The sequence below is a fragment of the Monomorium pharaonis genome, chromosome 6 (assembly GCF_013373865.1).
Source record: "Monomorium pharaonis isolate MP-MQ-018 chromosome 6, ASM1337386v2, whole genome shotgun sequence".
Classification (NCBI taxonomy): domain Eukaryota; kingdom Metazoa; phylum Arthropoda; class Insecta; order Hymenoptera; family Formicidae; genus Monomorium; species Monomorium pharaonis.
In genome coordinates, this window is record NC_050472.1 from 1,978,931 (window position 1) to 2,004,217 (window position 25,287).

The following is a 25,287-nucleotide window of genomic DNA, read 5'->3' on the forward strand; positions in this document are numbered from 1 at the left end:
TAATTTCAGACGTAAATTTGTGTTAATTAAATTGAAATTTTTATGTAAAAAGATAGACGTTTTTGTTAAAAAATCGTTTATGTTAGAAATCTATTTGTCATACATGCGCTTTTGCACCAGAAACACTGAAGAATTAAGCGCCGTTATTATGCGACATCGTGTTCCGCAAGAGAGAAAAACATGGGCTCGTGTATCTTACATGAAATAAATACCTAAGATTGGACGCTGCATCGAGCTCCATGAATTTTTCATCTCCAATATACAAGGCCACTCGCACAAGACAGCCAACGTGTTCTATCTCCTCGTACAAGCTTCGCTGAACGTTTTCTATGTTATATTATATAAATGACGCCGATAGAGTTTTGTCAAAATGAACGTACGAAGAAAATTATATCTGACATTCAATGATTTATCTACGATGATTAAAGTTTTATAACTTCTGTTCTAATAAAATGATAAAATGAGATATTGGTTGGCAATCGAAAGATAAACATTCATGTGATTTGAAATGAATTGCTCGATTTGAATATAAGAGCCAAAAAGATTTTACAAAATTGAAACAATTTCGCAAAAATCGAAAAAAGACTACCAATTTCAACTAGATGCAACTGTAAAGCTGGCAGCTTTCACTGAGAGCAAAGCTTTCCAATAACATTTTTGTGCAAAGGAATGGTTCCGCTAGTAAATTGCACACGTGATTGGTTAGAATAAAATTTTTCATTTTTCTAACTGGATGCTTTAAATCTTTTGAATGCGTATAAATGTGTGTACCTTCAAAGAATTACGGAACGTTAGTTTTTAATTAAAGTGTCGAAACAGTGTTACATGATCGACGTGATGTAAATTGTTTAATGTCGGGTGTGGAATTGCCAAATATTCTGATTTTCGAGAATTTTAGAACTCAATTTTGTTGTCGCATTTGCGGCCATTCAATAATTTAAATTGAATATCGCGCTTAAACACGAATGAATTAATTAATTCCAAAGTAAAAATGTTCAATTCTAATAAATATTGAATCGTTCAAATAACCAAATTATAATAAAGTAATATACGTGTATTGCTGAAACATAATAAATGAGTGTGATAAATAACGCGTTATTATTCATATTAGCGCTAAAATCAGCAATCGGCAATCACGGAAATCATGATGCATGAAAATTCCAATTAATTGTGTACAAAAACAAGAAATTTCTCCGCCTGTGCCAACATAATGCCTGAGCGGTTCCATCATTATTACGAATAGAATTGTTTTTAATCTTCGTGCACGTGTTAAAAAAAAAGTCCGTATAATTTTCTGCACGAAACTCTATGAAACGGCGCGCAATTAAAAGAGGCTGCACGTAATAAAGCAATTTTCGCCGACGGAATTTTTTTTTCATATTGTACACGGCGGAGCAAGCGCAAAGATTAAAAATTGAATTTGTGTAAAACAATGCTTTTCATTTTTGCGGGGAGTTACGGCGTTTTTACGAGGACCGAGCGCATTTGTGGACGCGGAAAAGATTTCGCGCGCCGACGTAACACGCGTTTTTCCTTCGCAGGATCATTTTACTTTTGTCACTGGATATTTCGAATCGAGCAAGAGCAGGCCGGAAGTGTTGCACTGACATTACTTCCAATATATCTCATACTGAGAGGGAGAGGGAAAGAGGGGAAAAACCACCTGTCCTTTTAATGTATTTTGATAGAACACCGCAATTCGGCCAGATCAATATTTCAAACTGGGATGCGATCTCCCGTTACGATACAATCTGATACGGATTACGAGAGAGGATTTTATTTATTTATTTATATTACTCGGCTGCGAGAAGGCCGTACGCGTGTATTCATTATACGTCAAAGTGCATTTTTGTAAAATAAAAAGGACACTTGTCATTTTCGTTTCATTTCTTCGGTTTTCATTTGTACGTTCGCGCGCGCGCGCGTGTGTGTGTGTGTGTGTTCCGCAAAATCGCAATCGAAATTAATACCGATCGTCATACAAACATCGTACAACACGCTTCACGTACCTACTATGGTAAGTATAAATATAACACCACACGAAATAAAATCATTACTCATTTTATCGCCGATCTATACTTTGTGTCAGATTTCAGAGGAAGTGGGGTTTTATTTATAATTTTATACGCAGTATATTTTATTGCACGTATACAATGCAATAAATATTTGATATACGCGCGTATACTTCCGCTTCTTCTAAAAAAAATATTTTTCCGTATTACGTGGCGTGTAAAATTTTTAATCAAATCCTGATTTCCGATACAAATTATAGATCGTCTAGAGCGAGAGCTTACAGGATTTTGTAAACAACTCCAGTGAACAGATCCAACAAATAAATGAAATATGTATATTTCGTGCGAATTTGTATTCTGCGCAATTCAAAGTGCCGAAACATGTTTTAATTAATGAAATTAAATAATATCATTGTATATACATCGAGCATTGCAAGAGTACGGCTCTCGTGCATTGTGCCATTAAAATGTTTGATACTCGCGATAATGCATTTAACGGCCGCGATAAAGTAAAATATTTTAATAATTACATAAAATAATTCATTAATCATGATAACGTTCCTTACTGCTACATCAATCGTTTTAATACTTAATGTCGTCCTTTATCGTCAATTTTTTGTTGTCCACAGAATTTGCCCCAATCGCAAAATCCGCGACATGTTTCTCTTTAAAATGCGAAACACAAAATGCATTTTGTTTTGCACATTTAATTATTTTACATTATTGTAACATTACACGATATTATTAACTCATCACCATGTTACACGAGAAATGATTATCGAAGAGTTATTATGACGGTTATCGGCCATTCTTGCATTTTGCGTTTATACCCCCGGGGCAAATGATTAAAGCATCGATTGCGAAACCGTTCAGTTCCACGGGCTAATATGCGGGGGAGTGTGTGTGTGTGTGTGTGTGTGTGTGTGTGTGTGTGTGTGTGTGTGTGTGTGTGTGTGTGTGTGCTTTATGCATATTTAAAGACGGAAGAAAGCTCCGGCTTTTCGGTTCGATTGATTAATGTGATTCATAGCCACGCTCGCATGCGATGATAACCAGCAGGATACATCCTCGAAACCGAGCGGAAGAGAAGAAGAAAGAGGAAGAAAAAGCAAAAGAGGAAGAAAGCGAAAGACGGAGGGAAAAAGCTTCCGCGAGCCGGACACCCGATTAATTATTTCAATTTTCCATAGCGATGCGCCCGATGAAAAAGGACGAGAAACATCCAACGGCGACTATAAACGGCCGCTTTTATTCCACCGACCCTGCACACGCCGACCGAGCTGCTTTCTATTTTTTTTTCTCTATTTTTTTCTTTCGTTTTCGTTTTTCCACCACTGCCACCGCCACCGACGCCACGGTGAATCCCTACCTAATGGTCCTTTCTCGAGTGCAGACTGGCGGGAACCTGCTGCAACGTTTCGCGCGAGGATCTATTTATCAAGGTCCTGGACGCCGCGCGGCCAGCGCGAGATAAATAATTCCGCTTCGTCCGTTGGTATCGCCGCGGACCATTTCCGCACATAGCTTTCCCACTGCACTTATTTCCCATCTCACCCGCGCGTTGGAAAGCACGCTTGCTAAGGACATTGTTTAATCGAAGTATGCTAATGAACACGTTTCCTGGACGCGGGACCGCAATTGTGTTGAAATGTACGACGTTGTCTGTTGTTGAAAATCACGCGTCGTAATGGATATCTTTCTCCGGATCTCGACGGAACGACCTTTTTTGCACATACCATGCTTCCATCCAGTCTAGAAACTCTCTCTCGCGACGAGCAAAGGTTTTTTACCTTATCAAGGTTTACTCTTGAAAGGTTTAGATAATTTTTTTTCCATCCAGAATCATCATTTAATGTTTCTCTTTTAAAAGGACAAGAATTCATCTCAACGTTTTGCCATCGGGCGATTTTTTTCTACAATGACCTACAACCTACAAAAAGAGTTAAATTTTTTTCTTTGTTTATTTACAAATGTTCCATATAAAGATATATTTTATTTTAGTGAGTGTGATTAAAATAAAGATTTTATTCCCACCTTATTTCAATATCTTTGTAAAAAGTTTAAAAAAATAAAATTAATTAAGTGGGCTTTATTCGGCTCAAGTACTTTAATATCTTTAAAGAATAAATTAGACAGAATGACTTTTCTGGGAACAATGTTTTTTAGATTATTTCATAAACAAGTCTATTCGAATTTCAAGAGAGATATTCGCCTAGATTTCGCAGAAAAACGTTACAATGTAGAACTTCATGGGCCAAGGACCATAATTGATCTTAATTGATGAGTCAATCCATTATACCACTGAATCCCCCTCATGTCATTTATGACGGCCTAGGTTCTCCTCTTTGAGCCAAGGTCGTTATAAATTTTTAAGGAAACACTAAACCTATGTATTACCGTAACAAGCTGTCAAATAACAAGTGTTATGAATAAAGTAGAGCAACGAGCTTTTTCTTCATAGTCCCGCTTCGATAAATAGAGGCGAAAAATACGAGGATCTTAGAACGTTTGTTTGTACTACAAATTAAAACTTCTTGGTCGCGAAAAATACTATAGAGAGGTATAAATAATGAAAAGCGTCAATTGAAATTTGTAACTACGTTATGTACGCATTTTTATAATTAAAAAGTTTGATTTGATATCAAATTATAGAAAATGAATAAAATATATTTTTAATAAGAATCATTAACGCTCGAAAAAGAAGTATTTCGTGAAATGCGAAAATTGCAAGAAATCCCAAAGGTTTTCATCTGCAGTGTACATATAGAAGATAAATTTATGAAGAATCTTACATTTACTTTTTAGAGAATATTTACTTTTAAAGAGCGACATTCTCAAGATTTTGTCAAAAGAAATGTTCAACTTTCATCTATCAATTTGTTATTTTTCACTGGCATTTTTTAAAAGTATATTTTTGAATAAAAGTTTCTGTAAAAAAAAGCTAAATCCTAAATTTTTAATTCATATCAAATTATAATAACAAAACAGAAAAAAATACTGAGAAATATAAACGATTAATTAAATTAAATGATCGAATTTGTTTTTACAAATATCTCTATTTTTATTTCCACATAGCTCGAGAAGTAATAACAGCCGGAACTTGCATTTGCGAACTACGGTTTTGAGTGAGATTTAACAAGCGGCTAACTAGTACGACTGCAGAATTAAAGCTCGTTGTGAGCAGGGTTCTCCTTCGATTTGAGAGAATTATCGTATACGCGCAATTGACCGTTGCAATCATTGGCGATCTCTCGGCACTCTTTGAATCAACGCGACTTGCATTCCTGTTAATCGCTAACTTCGTCAGTGGTTTTATTTCCACGACGAGAACCTGAGTTTCGTATTCACGAGGAAAATTGAAACGGGACAAAAAAATCTCTAAGACACATGGGGAACTTGGTTCTGCAAGTGCAAGAAATATATGAGACGTGTTTTCTTAGATACTAAATTTACCTTCTTAAGAATCCTGTTGTCTCTATTCTTACGCGACCGCATTCGAGACATTCGCAAGAAAATCTTCCTCATTAGTTTGACCGCAATTTCAGAATCAAGCTCGTTGTCATAGCATTGTTAATAGGATTGTATCCAGTTACAAATTGGCAACAACAATAATATTCTGCACGCTTGTTGCCTGAGTGAATGAGACAGAAAAGAAGGAAGATTTTCTCGTTCACTTACTTAATTTAGAAAAATTCAATTATTTTCGTCATTTATTCTAACAATATAATAAGAAGTTAAAATAAAAAGAATAATATGGCAAGGCAAATTTTCATATTAGTTAGCAATAAAATTATAAAAATAATTTTCCCGTTGCATTTACAAATTTTCTAATTACATAATTTAGTGTTCCGTTTTATTAATTGCATTCAAAAGTACACAACAAGACTCTGGAGTCGACTCTGAAGAGAGAGAGAGAGAGAGAGAGAGAGAGAAAAGCCCGAGTTCACTTCAGGCAGCCCTTTTATAATAGACAGTTTCCTGCAGCGGCTTTTTCTCTTACAGCCTTCGTTTATTCGAGAGTCAAATCGGGCGGAGCAGATTAAAATGGTGAGAGCACACGGAAGCTCACACACTTTATACCCAGAGGGTCATTCACACATCAAAACAGCTTTAATGCCTTCCTACGCTATATGACGTGCTAACGAGATATATATAAAATCTCTTTTTTAATATAATATTTACATTTTACAGTTCATCATTCATTTTCTATTTCATCCATAGACATAAACGACAATTTTATTTTCAAGAATCTTAATCGTTTATTCGATATTCAAATGCTCGTAATTACCCGATATTCAGAACTCTTTCGTGAGTTTTACACACGCACACACACACAAAAGTCATCCAGAGAACGTTCCGAAGATTTTTCAAGACCCACAAGGAATTTTCGATTTCGACGTTCGCGAAGCAGTTTGGAATCTTTATACGATTAAATTGTTCGGAAATCTATGGTGCGCGAAGGGCTCGAGTGAACAAAAATCGAAATCCTAAACGCGATAGGTACGTAAAGAGAAAGTCGACGGAGTTTTTCTTAACCGGTCGTTCATTCGCACGGTGTTATTAGCAGCCAGCGCAAAGTGCCTACAAGGTTCAACCCTCCGGTCCCCTGGCATACGTGCCTGTTTATTCACCTGCTATCGACGATCCCTCGATGAAAGGATCGCTTCATCGGCGCGTGAGGGAATTGCTCACGATCACGCCTCCGCGAATTTTGCACGAACCGGCGGTTAATGCCATAGACACACGGACGGAAACACCCCACACACACATGTTCACGATGCCTGTGGGAGCAGCGAGGCGTTCTCGCGCAGAGTGTGGAGAGCGCGACCGTTGCGCAACAGGATTTTCCAACCGCCGATTTGGTCCGGGATGGACCGCACGCCGGGATTTAATTTTCATTACGCGTCTGATAAGCGTCGCCAGACTTTCACGACAATTTAATCGTCCATGAAGTAGTCGCAAACGAGCATTAGCGAAATATTAATAACTTATTAGTCGTTATAATTTATTAACGGACATTCTCTGTGCCGATCGATGAAACGGCGATGCCCATTTAGGTCTGGATCTGTCTCGCTCTTTCTCTTTCGCTTTCCTCTTTCTGATCGATACTGTCCTAGCGAATATTTAAACGTGACGTGTCGGGTTTCTGTGGCAATGAGGGTGACAATGAACGCGTTGTCCAGCTCGAACGTTATCGAGATGTGTGTCCATTACCTGTGACGGATGCAACATCCGCGTACGCGGCATTGTCACCATCTGCGTGGATGGAACAATGCGCGATGCACGTGTACTGCCTCGTACAAACAAGTAACGGAAAGTTTAGAGAAATTCGTACCTCGGTTATGGACTTGTGTTTTCTAAGAGAAACACTCATAAACGGATCTTTAACTTATATATACATAGAAAAAAAATGTAATATAGCCAATGACATATGTGATTGCGGGCTGCCAACTACATAAAATACTCAATACAATAATATTTGCTATTAATGCAAGTACAATGTTGATACTGCGATAGCATATATTATTGTATTAATTGGCAGCCCGCAATAACATATCTTATTGAATATATTACGTTTTTTTTCAGTGTAGATAAACGTATGAGGCGTTTGCCACATCTATTTTCTGTCATCGCTGTAGCCAAAAAAGCTCTAAGATCATAAAGATAAAAAATCATGCGTTTAATTTAAATGCATCAACATTATAGTATTACATTTTGTATTAATATTATATCACTTTAATATGTAATAAAAATATTATTATAATTTTGTTAGAACTGAATAATAAACGAAAAATATCAGATATCACGTTATATGTGAACGCAATATCATTTGATATTAATACATCTACAGATATCACATGTTGTACGAAGTGGCATCAATGTCGCACACGCTTTTCTATACTACTAAATTCGAACTGCCTCGGAACTCCCGGAAGTTTACGTTGACCGCAGTCACCGACGGTTTTTACGCGACCACGAAAACATTAGATGTATGTCCACTCTAAAGAATTACACGTGTTAAGTTCAGAAGCAACCCGAGAGAAATGAAAGGAAGAAGTCCGCGAGAGAGTGTCGAAAGAAAGTGGGAAAGAGATGATAAGCGGGAGAAACGTGTGTTACGGGAAAAGTACTACAGAATAAGGCAGAGGATAAAAAAGAATTAAACTGTCTACTTTTCTCCGTGGACCATCACGAGTGATAAAGAACTTGATCATAAAGTTCCTCGCAGGAGAAACTGGGTAGGTTTGACCACAGGAAAGTTCCAACTCTATATTTCGAATTTTTCGACCATTAAAATGTGCTCCCGGTGAGCAAAAAACATTAAAGTTAACATTTAGAAATGCTGATTTTATTCCGTATATGTATTTTTTGAAATGATATAAATTTTAATATAAGTTTTTAAAATAATGTATATTGTATAAACATTAAAAAAAAATTATTTGACCGACGGCTCTTTCAAACGTTATTAAATGAAATTTTTAAAGAATATTGTAATCAAGTCGTGATCATAATGGTTTATATTAACATTGTACAATGTTAAATATGACATATTTGTGAAAACGTTACTTGTTATTAATGATCTTGGACATTTTATGAATCATTCTTGATTACTTGATATCTTATGTTGCATGATACAGCACACATTTTTAATAAAACGTTAAATTCTAATTTTTCTACGAATTACGGATTATCTGAAGCGAGTTTTACGATAAGTAACACATATACATGTCGAACGCACACGAATGCACGAATCGTCGAATTTACAACTCGTCGAAATTCATTCCACAAATCGCTACTCATGAAACAGAGCGCGCAAAGACAAATAAATAAACTTGCACACGTATTCGCTAGACGTTAAGTACTAGATGTGAGGCCATTCTGCGGGAAACAGATCCAATGCACACAACGTTCCCGTCCTCTCTATACGCAGTATTAACTACGCGTACTAATGTAAATATATAATGTGTCTCCGTACTCGGCTCTTCAACTGTTACGGTAACATTCAACATACCTCAACCGTAATACCCGAAACTATTGAAATCCCGTCCCACGTGGATAATGTCGCGTGAAACGCGAACATTGCAGGTTCATATCATTCTAGGAGAAGCTCTCCTTGCATTTAGCATTTTGTTCGCAATGATGCTTTCAAACATTTAGTCGAAAATGTCAGATAAGAGTCAAAAAAGTCAAATCAAACAAATTTTTATTATTTCTTAATCATTCACTTTTAATCATGCCCCAATTTTTTAAATAAACATTAAAAAATTATTTTAACATTGTTTTTATAACATATTTTAACATTATTTTGTACAAATTAAAATTAGAACGTACAAAGAGCAACCTACTTTCTTAAAAATTTGATTATTGGTCATTTTTAAGTGCTCATTTCCCCTTAAAAGTTTCAAGCGGATCTTATTCTAATAGTCTTATAACAGAAAAATTTAATATCAAAAAATCGATTTTAGATTGGTTAAAAGAACCAACGATAAAAGATCCTCGTAACTCCATATTAGACTATAATAGAGTCGAGATTATGGAATAAATGCTGCGAGGATAACCCGTGTACGTGATTGCATTTGAAGCCCGCGCGAGGCGAGCGTGCATTCCATCTGATCCTTTAGAATTCAAAACGGCGGCAGCGTGAAATCAGATACCACATAAAAAAAAATATATATGTACCGACGGTCGGATGTGCGCGGCTTGCGCTGTGAAATTCGAAATGGAACGGTGTCCATAGAGTTTTACGACGAGCGCGGAAAAATATGGACGCGCTCGCATATGAATTCGGAGCATCGCGCAACACGCGCTCGTCAAGGAGAAGGGGAGGAGAAAAGGAGACCGGATTTACAATACGTGTATACATTACGAGATAAATGATACATCTCGCGGAGGGATCCGTATTAATTAGCAAACGCCCCTCGCGCTTGGCATGACGGTCTCTGACGCGGGGAGGGAAACTTTTGTTCGCAACTGAAATAAAGCGGAGCCTCGGATGAACGCGTATAATGCTAAAAGCGCGTGAAATGCCGATATTACGTAACAATGCATATAAAAACAGAAAGTTATTTTATATTCGCCCTCGAAGTATCTCTCTCCACGAATCTACGCTCCGGTAGACTCGCCCGCGGTTCTTGAATATCATTTCAAGCAAATATCATATCATTCCGGGATTTAGTTCTGTTAACGTACCTCCTTTCCCGGGGTATCCTCGCCCGTAGCGAGGTTGGATCCCTTAAAGCCCGGAAACATTTTCAAAGCCAGCGCGAACGGGGTGTACGGTGTGTACAGTAAGTTGAGATGAGATTGCTTCTGCAGGATTAACTTTACGCCGCGGTAAGGAACGATTTATCGGAATCGCGTCTTAGGAGGAGGAGATAATCACGGAGAGGCTTTTACGAGGACGGAAGCTAAAGTTACTCAATGACCTTCTTTACGTATTCAAGCCTTGAATATTTTTCCTCACCGCGTGTTTTGAGGCGTATATCTCAGATAACGACAAAGTGAAATACATCTAAATCTTTTATCACGTGGAAGTAGGACACGCTTAAAAAATCCCCGGCGTTCTTGCAGAGGGAAGAAAGGAGATACGCCTTCGTAAATCAGGATGTCCGGTGACCATTCCAGGTTTAAAGTCTTTCCTCCGGCATCGGTCGCCGGCAAATCCTCCTCGCTCGGCTTTGCCCCGAGACCGGGGAGACGATGACGCGCGCGTGAACTTTACGCAACCGGAAATTACGCGCGTCAGAACGCGCGCGGCTAATTGAACGTAATTCTTATTATCTGTGTGTGCCTCGTGAAACGAGTGAACTCGAGAACTACTGCACACGTCTCGTCGCAGACGCGCCCGGTAACTCCTACACACACAGGGAAACCGCCCCTGTCACCCGTCCTACTTCCTGGACCCGGAATTAATCCGACAATTCTGCCGGTGCGTCCATTAGCTGATTTATTAAAGGACTTGTTTGTTCTCCGGTCCGCGGCGAAAGGTCGTGCCCCCGTCGTTGTTAACGAAAAGCCGCGTGCCCACGTGCTAATTGGCACGCTAATTTCCTCGATGAGACAATCGACGTGTCGTTTCGGCAAAAGCTTTGCCAGCGCGTCCTGATGCGTAATTTCTCCCCTTAACATCCGGAATAACGACACATCTTTGGAAAGACATCATTTTTCGTATCAAATTTCCATAAAATACAAATCAAATTAATAATAATCAAAAGTTAAATTACAGAGCATTTTGACCGTAATTATTTTAAGATTAAGAATCATGTCCAAGCGCAAAAAAGCAGTGGAAATAAGAAATTAGCCAGAAAATTATCACTGCAATTAATAAATTTCTCGATTTACTTTAAACTGAACTTGAATAATTTTAACAGTAATAAATTTGTAATGCGCTCGTGTGCTATAGGACAGTATAGGAGATAAGACATACATACATGTACATAATTATTGTAGAAGGATGCACTTAGGATGCACTTAGAAACCCTTCGCACACTTGCTCGTCTAATTATACCGACAATTAACCTCCATCTGCAATCTGGGTCCTTTTTGGCACAAGCGAAATATTGAATATAGTAGAGATATTAAAAAGTGGTCCAAAACTTTTCTGGATTTTTTTAAACCTAAAACAGTAAATAGAGAAAAAAAATTGTAAATAGGTTAATTACATAAAAATAAAAAATGTTACATAAGATTTTTCTATCAACAATTATAGCATGGCAATGTGAAATACACTGTTATAAGTTTTTTCCAAGCAATTAAATTTTCTTTTCTATTTTCTTTACAAGTTCTTACTGATCAAAATGTGCAACAAGTTTAAATCATTGGCAACTATCACACTCCATCCTCAAATATTGGAAAGTATACTCTGTTCCTATTTTCACTCCTCTGTTATCTACTTGCTGAAATGCAACTCAAACTTTTCAGAGAGATAACTGTCTGCGCGTCCAGTTCTTTTAAGCTTTCTCGCAACTCTATTCGAGTCAGAATAACGACAGATGAGGAATTGCTGACTAGTGAAAGAATGGGAAGATCAACAAGGAAGAATGAAAACCAAGAAAGAGAAAAACTCCTAAATTTAAAAAATTTGATCAAAAATTTCTATGGCACAAAGAGTAGCGAGAAAGGGAAGGAGGAATAGTGTTACAAAAAATGTAAGGTAGGATCACTTGGCTGTATAACGAATATACATAAATAATTGATAAACGAACCAGCAGAAGACTAATAGTGTAAAGTGCAGTCACAGACAGAAATTGGAAACAATTTAGCTCCAAGTAAATAAAGTTATGAAGTTTCTAGATGATCTATTATTTAGACGATTACTTGCAACAGGATTCAATGGAAAAACAGGATGTATTATCTGTATACAGAGAAACTTTTTTACTCCTATCCCTCTCTACACATACACATTGTTTTTTGATACTTTCTTTGCACATAATTGGATCAAAACTTCTAAACTAATTTCATATAACTTTATATAGTGACTTAGCCTTACTTTAAATTACTATAAAATGGATATTATAAATACTTCATTTTTTAAAATAATTTTTCATGAAAATCTTTAAATACAATCCCAATGTAAACTCGCAATATAAAATTATTTTATATTTTTATTAACTGATTTTCTTCTTTAAAAAAGTACTGTAATAGTATATATGCTTTTTTATAATTATTTAATATCTTAGTTTCTGCTTATTTTTCTTCAGAAAATATTGATTAAATTTATATACACATAAGAATAGATATTAGTAATAAATTAGAGCAATATTAATAATATATGCAATGTATTATTAGTAAAAATATTTTTAACGGAGATATAAAAGTCACCCCTAATAATCGATTTACGTAAAAAAAAAATAATAAAATGACTTCTCGAGTTAAAAAAAGTTGTACATAAATGTTATTATAATTTTAGTGCTCTTAGTTTTTTAAAGAAAAAAAATCACATAATAAAATTGTTTCATCGTGTACAAAGGATCATTATTGAAAACCAAAAGAAACACATCATAAATATTAAAAATAATGTTCTGTTGTAGGTTATTTTTATTTCAATCAAACACATACACAGAAAGATACATGTACAATATAAATACCTTCTTTTTTAACCCATTTATTTAAAGCCATATAAACAAACGTCAAGGCGCCGATAAAAACAAAACAGTGAAGCTGCATACTGACCGATTTGGATGCCAAGTAATATTCATTGTTTACATACAAGTTTTGCTTCACTCGAGTGCATAATCCAGCACCCGCGCTCGCCGGCCGACAGCTGAAAGAGATTGGTCGTGATTGGTCGGATTCACCGATAGGAACCAATCGCGTTCAACGACACAATGAGCCGCGCGGTGCGCGGGTATCGGTACGTGATGCAGTCGGATTTCCGCGTCGTGTGAGAGACGTTATCGTTATCGATCTGATTATCGGTGTGATTTCTTTTTTCGCGTGTGAAACCGATTGCGAAGGATCCTAGGATCGACTACACCAAATACTCCGTTCGTCCTCGCGTCGACGTCAACGAGGATGCCGTCGTCGCTGTGAACGTGCACCGGATGGCGCCGCCTGGCCCGCACCATCGACGACATCTTCCCGGATGCGATTTTGACGGTTCGTGATCCTCCTGCGAGATCGGTAAGTGAATTATACATGAGAAACGAAGGATTTGAAGCGACACACGTCCGAATCCCGACGTAGTTAGGGACAATCGCGCGCAACGAGACGATATTTCGGAATTTCACGCTCGTTCCGTCGCAATCCCGTACGGTTTGCTCCGAAGGGTGAGGTTATCCCGGCTGCGTCCTCGGAGCGTCTTCCGGTCGTCCTTGTGACATATCTTGGAGGAAAGTTCCAAGTGCTGTGTGGGATTCCCGTTTCAGGGTATCGATCTATATCTGCATCGACGAGGTTAACCAGGTTTCCGTTGGTAATTTGCTGTCGGCAAACATTGGAGCAAATGCCGGAGACAGCAATTCGGCAATTCACGGGCGGTCTATCAAAAATATTGGCTCCTCGGCGCGCTTAACGCTATATAATTTTCCGGAAGGATTTACGGTAAGAGATTACGAAAAGTACGGAGGTGCAGGAATAAAATGCTCCGACATTTACGATATTTGCCGTCTGGTTACCGCCGTACAATCGACGACGGTAGGAGAAGTTTCGCACCACGGCCTCGTCGATGCAAATATACGAGCGGCTCAGGAAGCTTTTTCGCTCTCTCGACTCGCGGCGGCTCGCGCTTGTTCACGAGTTTGCTATGCGCGGAGCAAGTCCTCCCCCCCTGAAACTTTGCGTTGCATTTTGTAGAGCGGAGTTACGTTAGTGACGTAACGCGTTAGAATGCATTATATTGCCGGCTGCGGAGCATTAAAGTTGCTCTCGTCGCTTTCGACGTCTACGCTACGTCGACATAAGCCGAGACTTTCGTAAATTAATATCGCAAGAAAGCGCGCATCCTCCCTCCCTTTCTCCTCCCCCGCTCACGCGGAGCTTTCCAGGTTCCCAGATGTGTGCGTACAATACTGTGTATTATTACCGTGAAAGTGAAAGAAGGAGCGCAAAGAGATGGGAAAAGTAACCTATTTGGGCAATGATGTTATAATTCTTTATAACAATAATAGTTTTGACAAGTAATTCGTTACTTTCTTTTTAATGCATAATGATCCTGCATTGATGAAAAAATTTGATAAAAGCCACCAAATGTCGAAGTGAAATAATGCCAATTAAATATTTAATATTTAAAAATGTAATTGCATTATTTTATTCAACATTTGGTAACTGTCCAATTACCAAATGCCCTTTTCAGTGTGACGCCATCATTATATTATCATGAAAAACTGTAACGTTATTACCAGAGTGTTATTTTAAAATTAAAAAAAAACGATATCAAGTCACTTGTATCGCGTTACTTTTTATTTCCGAGAAAGAGATAGGTAGTATAAAAGATAGACCTGCGTGAAACGTCGAAGTAGTTTTTTATTGTTTCATATTTATACACATAATAATAAGCATACGATTACGTCGTATTAGGTACTATAGATTGTATATGTATAACTTATACGTATACTTATATATATATATATATTTATATATCTATAATATCCAGCGTTTTTTGTACAATAAATAAAGACTCTAGAGCATTTTAAACATAACATCGCGCGTTCCCGCGCGACCGCTGCGTCGAGTATACAATAATTCAATAACGAACTCTCTAATATATCCCTCATTACGCTTAAAGTATTATCGCGAGAACGCGAATTAGCGATGATTGTGGGCAGTTTTCACGATCGATATCACGAATACCTTGTCTTACTCGAAGTCAAGATATATACAGACTACATCTTCGCAACGTCACGATTTCATCATATGTTTTCATCTTGCCACGTCTCCTTCGCATTAATATCGATTAATTCGTAATTGCAGAGCGATGAGCTAAGAAGCGCTTTCAGTTATTTCGGTAATAATGTGATAGAAGTGTCTTGAATTTATTTTCAAGATCGTAGAAATTATCCAGAAATATTAAAAACGTTAAAAATTATGAGAAAGAAAATCGAATGCCTTGGACAATCGCGCGGCGAAAGCCCGAAGGGCGTTGAATTGCCGTCCCGTTGCGAGATACGAGTTTCTTCGAGCTACGAAAGACATAATCCACAGAATCGACGGGGGCACCGCGCCGGTAATAATCTTCCAACGAATGACGAGATATTGAAAAAAAAAAAGAAAGGTCGGCCTCGAATCGACGCGCGCGAATGTGAGAAATATACGTGGCTGGGTCGTAACGCGAGTTATGGGATTTTCGTGTAATCGTCCGATAAATCCGCCGTATGCTCGAGAAGAAATATCGTGTTTAAGCTTAATTCGGAAGTGAGTGTGATAAAAATTGATGGCACAGCTCTCTCGTGGTTAGCGCCGCGGCCTCGTAAATTCTGCATAACGGCACGACGTTACGTTAACGGAAACAACGAGGTGGAACTTGAGGGAGAATCGATAAGCCGATCCTTCCTTTCCGAGCTATCGAGCTTGGCCGGGCCTTAATCACGTTCAATCGTGAGCTTTAATTGTTTATTCGCCCGTTCCCTCTCCCCTCACAGCACACCGTTATTATCGATATTAATTTACAGCAATCGTTGATATTAATTAACGATCATTTCATCATTCGTGGCTCCTTTAAAAGATCTGTCGGTGATTATGTTTTACATTGTCACTTATTTTCGTCACAGCGTTGTCGATGCACCCGCGAATCCGTCCGACATTGTTAGATCAAGAGAGTACAAATTATCACGATTAGTATTTCTTTGTCTTAATTATCATTTATTAAGTTCCTTTTTCGGGTGTTTTTGACAATCATCCAAATGACTTATCAGGCCTATCAGACTTTTCAAGGAATGTATTTACGTAATCATAGCTAGTGGCTTTCAGTTTCATCAATTTAATTACGTCGTTAATCACAATCATTTCGCATCTTGATATTGAATCGATCGATAATTATTACGCCATAAAGTACCGTATCTTTATGGTATTTTATATGCATATATGTATATAAATATGATTATTTTATAACAACTACTGTTTTATTAATTATATTTTATAATAGACTTTCTATATAGTAATAACGGCATTCCGATAATCAGTAATAAATCTGCTTTATAGAGTTATATATATAAAACAATTAACAAAATAATAAATATAATTATTGTATTTCGAGCAGCATTTTATATCTCAAAACGAAATAATTATTTCACGCTGTTTCAGTTATTACTCGCAGTCGGTTTATTATACACGTAGCTTATATAATTCTATGATTGCATATCAATTTAGAAAATTGAGAAAAGACTTAAACGTTAACAATAAAAATTCGTGTTATACGCAATGGAAACGGCAGAGGAATTACGTTCGCGAAGCTTATCAGATAACGTGACGTTCTTAATTCTACTGTTGAGAAAACATTCGAGAATTGCAGATTGAATGTGAAATTGTCACGGTACATCAATATCCTGCCTTACGCGATATTTGGTTCGATAATTTAGACTTTAAACGTTCGACAATTCGCTATACCTATCCATCCTCGCGGAATCAGCTTGACCGCTGACACCTATTGTCATTTAACATTCACTAACATTCGGAAACATGTACGACATGTATTTCTGTCTATCGTGTCTCGATTCGCCCGACAGAATGACGTTCGATTCTTTCTTTCTCTCTTTTTTTTTTTTTAGAGACACGAATCATTCATGTACGACGTGATTATTTGCATCGATGCGATTGGAAACCGCATAAATCAGATCTTTCTCGAAGGTTAACCGCCGTCGACATTTTATTCTGTAAAGCATTTGAAGCAAAAATGTTGATTTAACAATCAAATATACCCGGAGAATAAAATTCCGATTGTGATTAAACCTTGTCCGCAAAAAAAAGATGATGACTTTACGCGGCTTCCAGTAGTACTAATTCATTTAAAATTTTAAATTGAACAGTTAGAACTCTTTTGCTTAAAATTACGAGCAAAGTTCCGAAAAGTTTATTTACCTCAAATTATTTAAACCGTAACGGAGAATAAAAAGTATTTATCTATTTACTCGCTGGTTGAAATTTTATTTAATATTTAAAATCACGTGAGTAAAAAATTAGCATCTTGAAGATCAAGGAGTCACGATGAGAGATTCTGCTTTTTATTCTTTCGAGCGAGACGTCGTTGCCAAACGACAGCAATCTTTTCGGAACTTTAGCCAAAAATTACAGATACTTATCGTAAATACGCGTAACGTTGGACCGATCTCAAGCGACATTCGTAGACATTGATTTCTCGATAACGCGCATATGAAAATTCCGAAACGATGTATCTCTTTATTTCCTTTAAACATTGAGAGAAACATTGAGAGATGTATAAAAATTCGACAGTCAAAGCTATTGCTGATCTTTATACATATTTTTTTATCTTCTATCCCAAGTAAATGGGAGTATTAATTCGATAATGGTGTAAATTTGTAAAAGACTCGATTTGTGCGGATTCGTTTGCTTTCGGTGAATCATGGGCGATAAATCAATAATTGCCCAACCCGACGGGTCTCTTGAAAAATGTGGGCTTACCTATTTGCGTAGTCGTTTGAAAATTCTAGGCGTGAATACGGAGATTTCGGTGATTTCGTTACGCGGCGCAGAACGAAACAGGATGACGCCGACGTTGCAACGACGGCACTCGCGAGCTATACGTGATCCAAACTGAATAATACAAGGTGGCTTGAAAAAGATCTCACGAGCTTTTAGAGCTGTACGATACTTACCCAATTCTGTGAAAAGAAGTCTATTACGCGCATCGGGATTACGATAATAGAAAAATAAGTGTAAATAATCTTTTAAGATGGTATCTACATTTTTTGATAAAGAAATGATAAAGAAAGATTTAAATGTGAGATTGAAAAAATGAGATGTGTGATTTCGTGAAAGAAAAGATAAAAAAATAGTATAAACGATATGGGTAAATCAATTGTCACTGAAATAGGCACATAGGCAACTTTTGTCGTAAACCGCGGCGTCTCACTGTCACTTTTGAAGACATTAGCGGGATTGGAACGACCACACGGTCGTTCAACCATGGTCATCGTTAGTTTCGTTCTTGAGAGCACCCCCCATATATGGAAAGCCTTGGAAAAGGCAAAAACGAGTCCCGGAGGGGGAGGGGGGGCTTCCTCCCGCGGAACGGCATTATCGCCGTTCAAATAGTTCTGCAATCTGCATGAGGTTGCTGCATCAGTGGAACTCGAAATCGTCGAGAGCATACCTCATTCTTCTCCCTTCATTCTTCTCTCGCCCTCTTCCTCCTTGTCTCTCCCTCCATTTGACGCGGAGACACACAAGAATGCAGACGTCTCTTAGTTCCGCATTCCCATTTCTCTCCCCCGTAATCCGCACTCTTATCGGCGGGACGCGACTCCGGGCATCGAGATGTTCCCCGCGATAAGGCAATTCGAGGGAACTTTTCTGACGGACAAGCATCCGGGGAGGAAGGGGAAGAGAGAGATGTAAAGAGAACGTTAGTGCCGCTCGAACATCCTTCAGCGTGGTCAAAGGAAAGCCGAAGGGTGCGCCAAACGGGTACGCGACCCTCAGCTATCGGAAAAGTATTTGCGGAAAATCCTCGGTGCGGCTCTCGCGCGAGAGATTCTGATGTTCCGTCATGCTTACTTTCCCTCTGTTACGGATTTCGGTGAGATTTGCGCCATTAAAGGGAGGGGGGGAATAAGGGGGAAAAAGAAGGACCGCGTATTTTCGCAACGGACGCAAAGTGATCTTAACAACTTCGCGGAAACTTTAGCGAGTGCCTTTTTTCCCTTTCGCGACGGATCTATTCGTAGAGACTTTAGGTCCGCGTCGCGAAAAGCAACGCTACGCACGAAGAGCAATTAGCGTAGAAATAATTATTTACTCGCTAGACTAACGAGTACATTAAGTAGATGTATCGAAGCGAACCTCTCAATAAACGCCGATGCAGAATTATGTTCGTTCGGTGAATTGGTTGCAAGAGAGAGAGAGAGAGAGAGCACACGAGCGGACTACATAACTCAAGAAAGTATCGTGGGGAGAAAAAAATGAACCCCGTGGTACGCGCGCTTTGTTCGCGGTGAACTTTTTTGCGCTACAAAGGGCCCTTTGATTAAAAACCGTACGGAGCGGCGAAGAGCGCGATGTCCATGAGGGTTTACGAGGGAGGAAGGAAGACAGGAAGAGAAATCGCCTAATGGGTAATTCATTCTCAACGAAGGAACAAACGGACAGCGCTGAAAAATATTCGAGTGGCCGACGAATCCGGAGGATGGAATCTGCAAGGGGAGATAGAAAGACGGAAGAAGCTCCCCCGCATGGGAATCACAGATGATATCGATGCTCCTCTCCTGCGCGTGATCTCGCCGCGCTTTTCCCGCGATCCGATCTCCTTGGAAGTCGTCGTCATCGTCGTCGTCGTCGTCGTCGTCGTTTCGAAACCAAATCACAAATCCCGTTGACGTTGGTTCGTTCTTTCTGCGCGATTACCTGAGACCGAGAGAACGCCGCGGATCTGAATCGCAATTCCGTTTCCCGTGATGTTGATCGAGTATCCACGATGACGTTACGTTAATTGCGGAAGAAATCTTCGATGTCAATGATCGAGCGTCCATCGCCGCGCGATGTAATTTTAACCCTTTGGATGCAACTCCCTCGCACAAAATTAGTTCGCGTGTCGATCGATGTACGTCGAGAGTGCGGTAAATGGGTAAAAAAAAAGGAAAAATGCAATAAATGGAGCTCATTAGTTACTTCATTTCAGACCTAATTTTAATTTAATTAAGTTATTTAATTTTCAACATGTATTCATGTTTTTTTCTTCGTAACCGCGTAGAGAGTACTCTGTTTGCTTTTATTTAATAACTTATCTGCACGTTATATAGTTGTTAATTAAAATAGTTTATAATGCAATTGTAATATAAATCTGCCGAAAGAGAAGGATCGGTATCGTAAATTAAAATTTTTTCGCGGGAACACAAATTACGCGGAAAGTTACACGACGCGAAAATTATTATTTATATGGGTATCTTACAGATAGGCAGCTAACGTAACACGTGTACAGCGAGAGCGCAGTCGACGGATTTCCGTAACCCGGTGTAACGTTCCGAGATTACTCGCACGGCAGCATCCAAAGTGTTAGCACAATCGCGTTAATTAGTCCGCGACACGGTTGAGAGACGCGCGATCTCGGGCGATTCTGGGCGTCTCGAGATCGATCGATCGTCCGTCTAATTTCACTACTGCCAGGATCTGAAGAGAACGCTCGATGAGAGGAGGCCGACGAGGGTCGTCCAGGCGACGAGATCGAGCGCGCTCCGTCTGGATCCGGCGCCGCCGTACACGCAGGTCTCGCGGATGCTGACGATCTTGAGGCCGCGGCGCGCCAGGAGATTGTGAACGCCTCGTTTGTCGCTCTTCTGCAGAGTGTGCTCGCGTGACAATAGGAGGGAGTAAAGCTGATTGTTGGGATTCCGGGAGCAGAAAGTCAACACCATATCCGAGGCGACGGCCTTCATTACGTGCACGCTGCCGTAGAACTGCATGTACTTCTGCCTGTCCGCCAAGGTACCTGCAAATTAAATCAGCAACCAGGTTAAAAGAAGCAACCGGGCGCGATACGCGGGGTCAAAAGGGGAAGAGTGGCGAGATGGGAAGAGGCTTCTCCCTATCGAATTTCCTGCCCCGGCTTTTCGCGTCAGCTTCCGTCCGCTGCACGAAGTAGAATCTCTTGTACAAACGGAACTGTCGCGACTGCAGAAATAAATGTCTGTCGACGACAAGTCTATTTTTACGAAGTAGTTTTATCTTCGCGTGGAAATGCTCTTGAGTGAAATAGGAAGAAGAGTAGAAGCGGGGACACTTTGTACTCACGGATTTTTGTTTCACGTGAAAATACCTTGTCGTGATATGAAAGGTAAAAACTGAACCGACTGAATTTTCATTTGGGAGATTATTTAAAGAAATTCTATAGATAATGGAAATGTCTTTAAACGAGTATTCTGAGATGTGCCCGGTAAGTTCAGTAACTATGTTTTAATACGTATTAATAGTGAAAATGATAGATGAGACTCTTCAACCTGTAGAACTTTTCGAAATAGGCATCTAAGATATTGTCAAGATAGGAAAGCGCGACAATAAAGAAGGATCGAGCAAGTAACGAAAGCTTGACTTTCCAATTTCCTGCCTCTACCGATACAGTGAAGAGACGAAATATTACGTAGTTCACCTATATATAATGTTATAGTCCTTCACATAATACAACTTGTATATGTTACACACGAGTCTATATGTGCGTATGTAGTGGATAAAAAAAAATATTTGGACAGCTTGTCTCTGTTTGGGGGAGGAAAAAATTGCACAAAAAGGAAAAATGTTTCTACAATGTGCTTTATTCGAGTATACTAGTAAAAATGCAAACAGCATGTGATGAAAAAATACATTGCGATTTTACATTCTTGTCTTGCATAACGGTTTTTTTTTTACAGGCTGAGTGTGCAAATATTTTTTTATGTATCACACTATCGAAGATATATTGAAAAATTGTTTTATTTTTAAATTTTGCATTGATCGATTTAAGAATGTATTACACCCGCTTTTATAAGTTTATTAATATTTGTGATTAATGAAAATTTTGTGTTTGTTACGACACGTTTTATACGACACGTTTTATACGAAAATAACGTTATAATAATTTATTATACGAAATGTATTTATATGGTATACTAATGATCCTTCAGATTTGGTTAATCTTCTTATGGTATTTAAGAAGTGATTAAGTAGCTTTGGGGTAATGAGTACGAGCATTGCGAAGCGATAAAAAAGCTGATGCGAGTAGTACGAAATTACAAAGAAACTAAAGTGTTTCCTTTAGAAACTTCCACAGCGAGTAACAAATAGTACCCAATACCATTGTATTTAGTATCATTTATCACGGACCTGGCACTTTTATCTGAACACGTTTAATGGACTAAGTCGGAGGCTTTGACAAATGTAAGTTTCAACCACTTCACCGGACCCCGAGACATAAACTCCAACCTGTGCAATGTTTAATCTGCAGAAATGTTTGATCTAAGTGAATTGACCGGGATAAAACATCGACCGCGTTTTACACCTATATGTTGCCATTTGTGCCTTTTAAACGATACAAAAATTCAGAGTCATGTTTTTATTTATCGCGCATTCTTCATGTCTTATGGATGTTTTAACGTTTATTACATTATTGCGTTAACATTCCCAAATTAATTGGACCACATTTACGGATAGTTGAATAATCGGTATTGCAATGATTTGATTACGATCTCACTTGCCGGCGCAGTTTAGACGTATGCGATGATCGGTCGTGACGACGCGAAACGTATGGATGTACCATGGAAATACGCGATATTATGGCTCATTACGCAGTTGAGAACGCACTTAACGTTATGAAGGGAAATATACGGAGACGAGACGACGAGCACGTGTATGTATAATCTACATGCGCAATGTGTGTGCATCGACCATAAGCGATGCATGTGCATTCCACATTTCATGGGATCATCGCGCGATGTCGGAAATATTTCACTGAAGATAGCACTTTAATACCGGCATTTAGAAACATCCGCTCCGTTTTCAACTCAACCTTTGTACAGAGGATCGCTTTACCTTTGCCGGATCATTCGCTAATCTTTATCTTGTAAAATTGTGATAATATAAAAGTTGATTTTTTTTCTTAAAACAAAAATCTCGGAAAAAGTATCGTCCTGTTACGTGACTTTTCAAATTTTTACATTCTTACGGTTTTATCAAAAATATTTGTGTACATGATATTTTATTACATGTAAGAATAACTCCAGAAATAAATTCAGGATACAAAAACAAAAGTTCGTATATACACTCTAGATCAATTCGGCTCAGTTTTTGAAATATTGATGATTTTATTAATATTAAAAGGCAAAAAATAGAACTTTTATTAGCAAATTTTATTATTTTATAACTTTATTTTTGGTATTATTCCCTTAATTATATTATTTCTTTAAAATACTAATTTTTTGGTTAAACAAATTACTGCCTTTTGCACCATAGAATAACGCCAATTAATTAGTTCAAGTTTAATTTTGAAATAACATAATTAGGAGACTAATATTCACCTAATAAAATTATAAAATAATTAAAGCTTAAATAAAAGTTATGTCTGCTATTTTTCGCCTGTTGCAACATTAATACAATTATCTGCATTTCAATAACTGAGCCGAATTGAATAGCCAATGTGATATGAATTTTTGATCTCTGATTTAATTTCTGAAGTTATACCCATATGTTATGAAACACCTTGTGTATATATAATACTACAGTGTTTTACGTTACTCGTAATTGAAGTTGACCAAATCGTTAAAACAATGATATTTCACATGGACATGTGACATATCGATCAATGCCACAAAACATTGCCGTACCCTGACAATTTATTGAAATGACGATTCACTGAAACGATTGCGATTGACATTTACTGCGACTGGATTGTTCCGGCTATTAAGCAGAGCGACGTGAATAGCGCGCGAGCAATGAAATTGAAAGCGGGCGATACCTGTAATTAGATTGTGGCAGAAATTAGATGTTTATCTACTCGCGACGCGTCCTTCCCAATTGCGCTTGAAGTCACGAATTATATTAAAACGACATGGTAATTGAAACGCGCACGACTAATTGCATATGCCGGCAATGTCATCGCCGTAATCGCTTCAGTCGATACATTGTCCTGATCAGTATTCAAATTTGTTTCCATAGCGCGACACTATCATTACATTTTGCTAACTACCGCTATGCATAACGCCGCTCCAAATTGAGCGGTTGAGCGATGGATTTCAATTTACTTCTCTCAACGCGTTTGTAAACAATTATAAATTAACAACTAAACAGTATACCTTATCGATAAAATGAGCAATCGTGAATTAACAAGCAAACCAATTAATTGATTAGATAGACCAATGATTACATTTCTTCCTCTCTGTTTCTTGCTTCTCGTTGCAGATTCATATCGTAGCTTAGTAAAAAATATAAATTTTAAAATTAATTTTTATTAATTTTGATAATATCTCTAAATATTGAACTAAATTTTATATGGAATTAAAGTAGCACTTTTACGTATACATTTTCTCATCTCTAGTGTAATTTTTAAGAAAAAGGACAATGCTGCTAGTTGGAAAACTAGGTCAACCGTATAAGGCTAAGAGGTCTTTATCTTCTCCGGGAAGTTGTTCCGACCGCGTTTAGCTCTCGGGTAGGCAGCACTTACATCTATTAGTCTCCCCAGGGTTGCCTCGTCGTCTCGTCGTCTCGTCAAGCATCGCGTCCAGTAGCCGCGAAGTACGTTGCATGAGAATTATGAATTCCATTGCGAAAAACTGCGCCGGATCTTCGTTTTTACTGCCTAAAGTACGGCAGCTGCAGCTCTGATGAGATTCCCGGCCCAAGTCGGGGTGGGAAGTTAAATTTGGCGAGAGGAAGATGTCGGAGGAAAGTTTTCATTCCGCGTCGTCTATAAAACGGCAAAAACAGGATTCTCGCGGGGTGAATCCTCGCGCAGTCCTAGCCAGCTTCCGGCTCAAGGAGCGGCTAATGCACGAAATTGATTTAACTTTCCGTAATAAAGTCGCTTATGTTGCGCCGACGAAAAAGTGACCGTTCATCGCGCGCGTTTCTCTTCTTCAGATTAAGAAAATCTGCGCAAGATGCAGCAAGATATTAAAGATACGTAATTTGAACTTTTTGC

General features: G+C 38.4%; 1 protein-coding gene across 1 annotated transcript in view; it reads right to left on the reverse strand.

Annotated features, from left to right (window-relative positions):
• Nucleotides 1-14,955: 14,955 nt before the first annotated feature.
• Nucleotides 14,956-25,287, reverse strand: part of LOC105827844 — a 63,119-nt gene continuing 52,787 nt past the window's right edge. Inside the window, exon 3 of the mRNA XM_012666017.3 lies at nt 14,956-21,108. Within this exon, the coding sequence (XP_012521471.1) occupies nt 20,777-21,108 (332 nt within the window). The 3' untranslated portion in view covers nt 14,956-20,776. The remainder of the gene's footprint in view (nt 21,109-25,287) is intronic.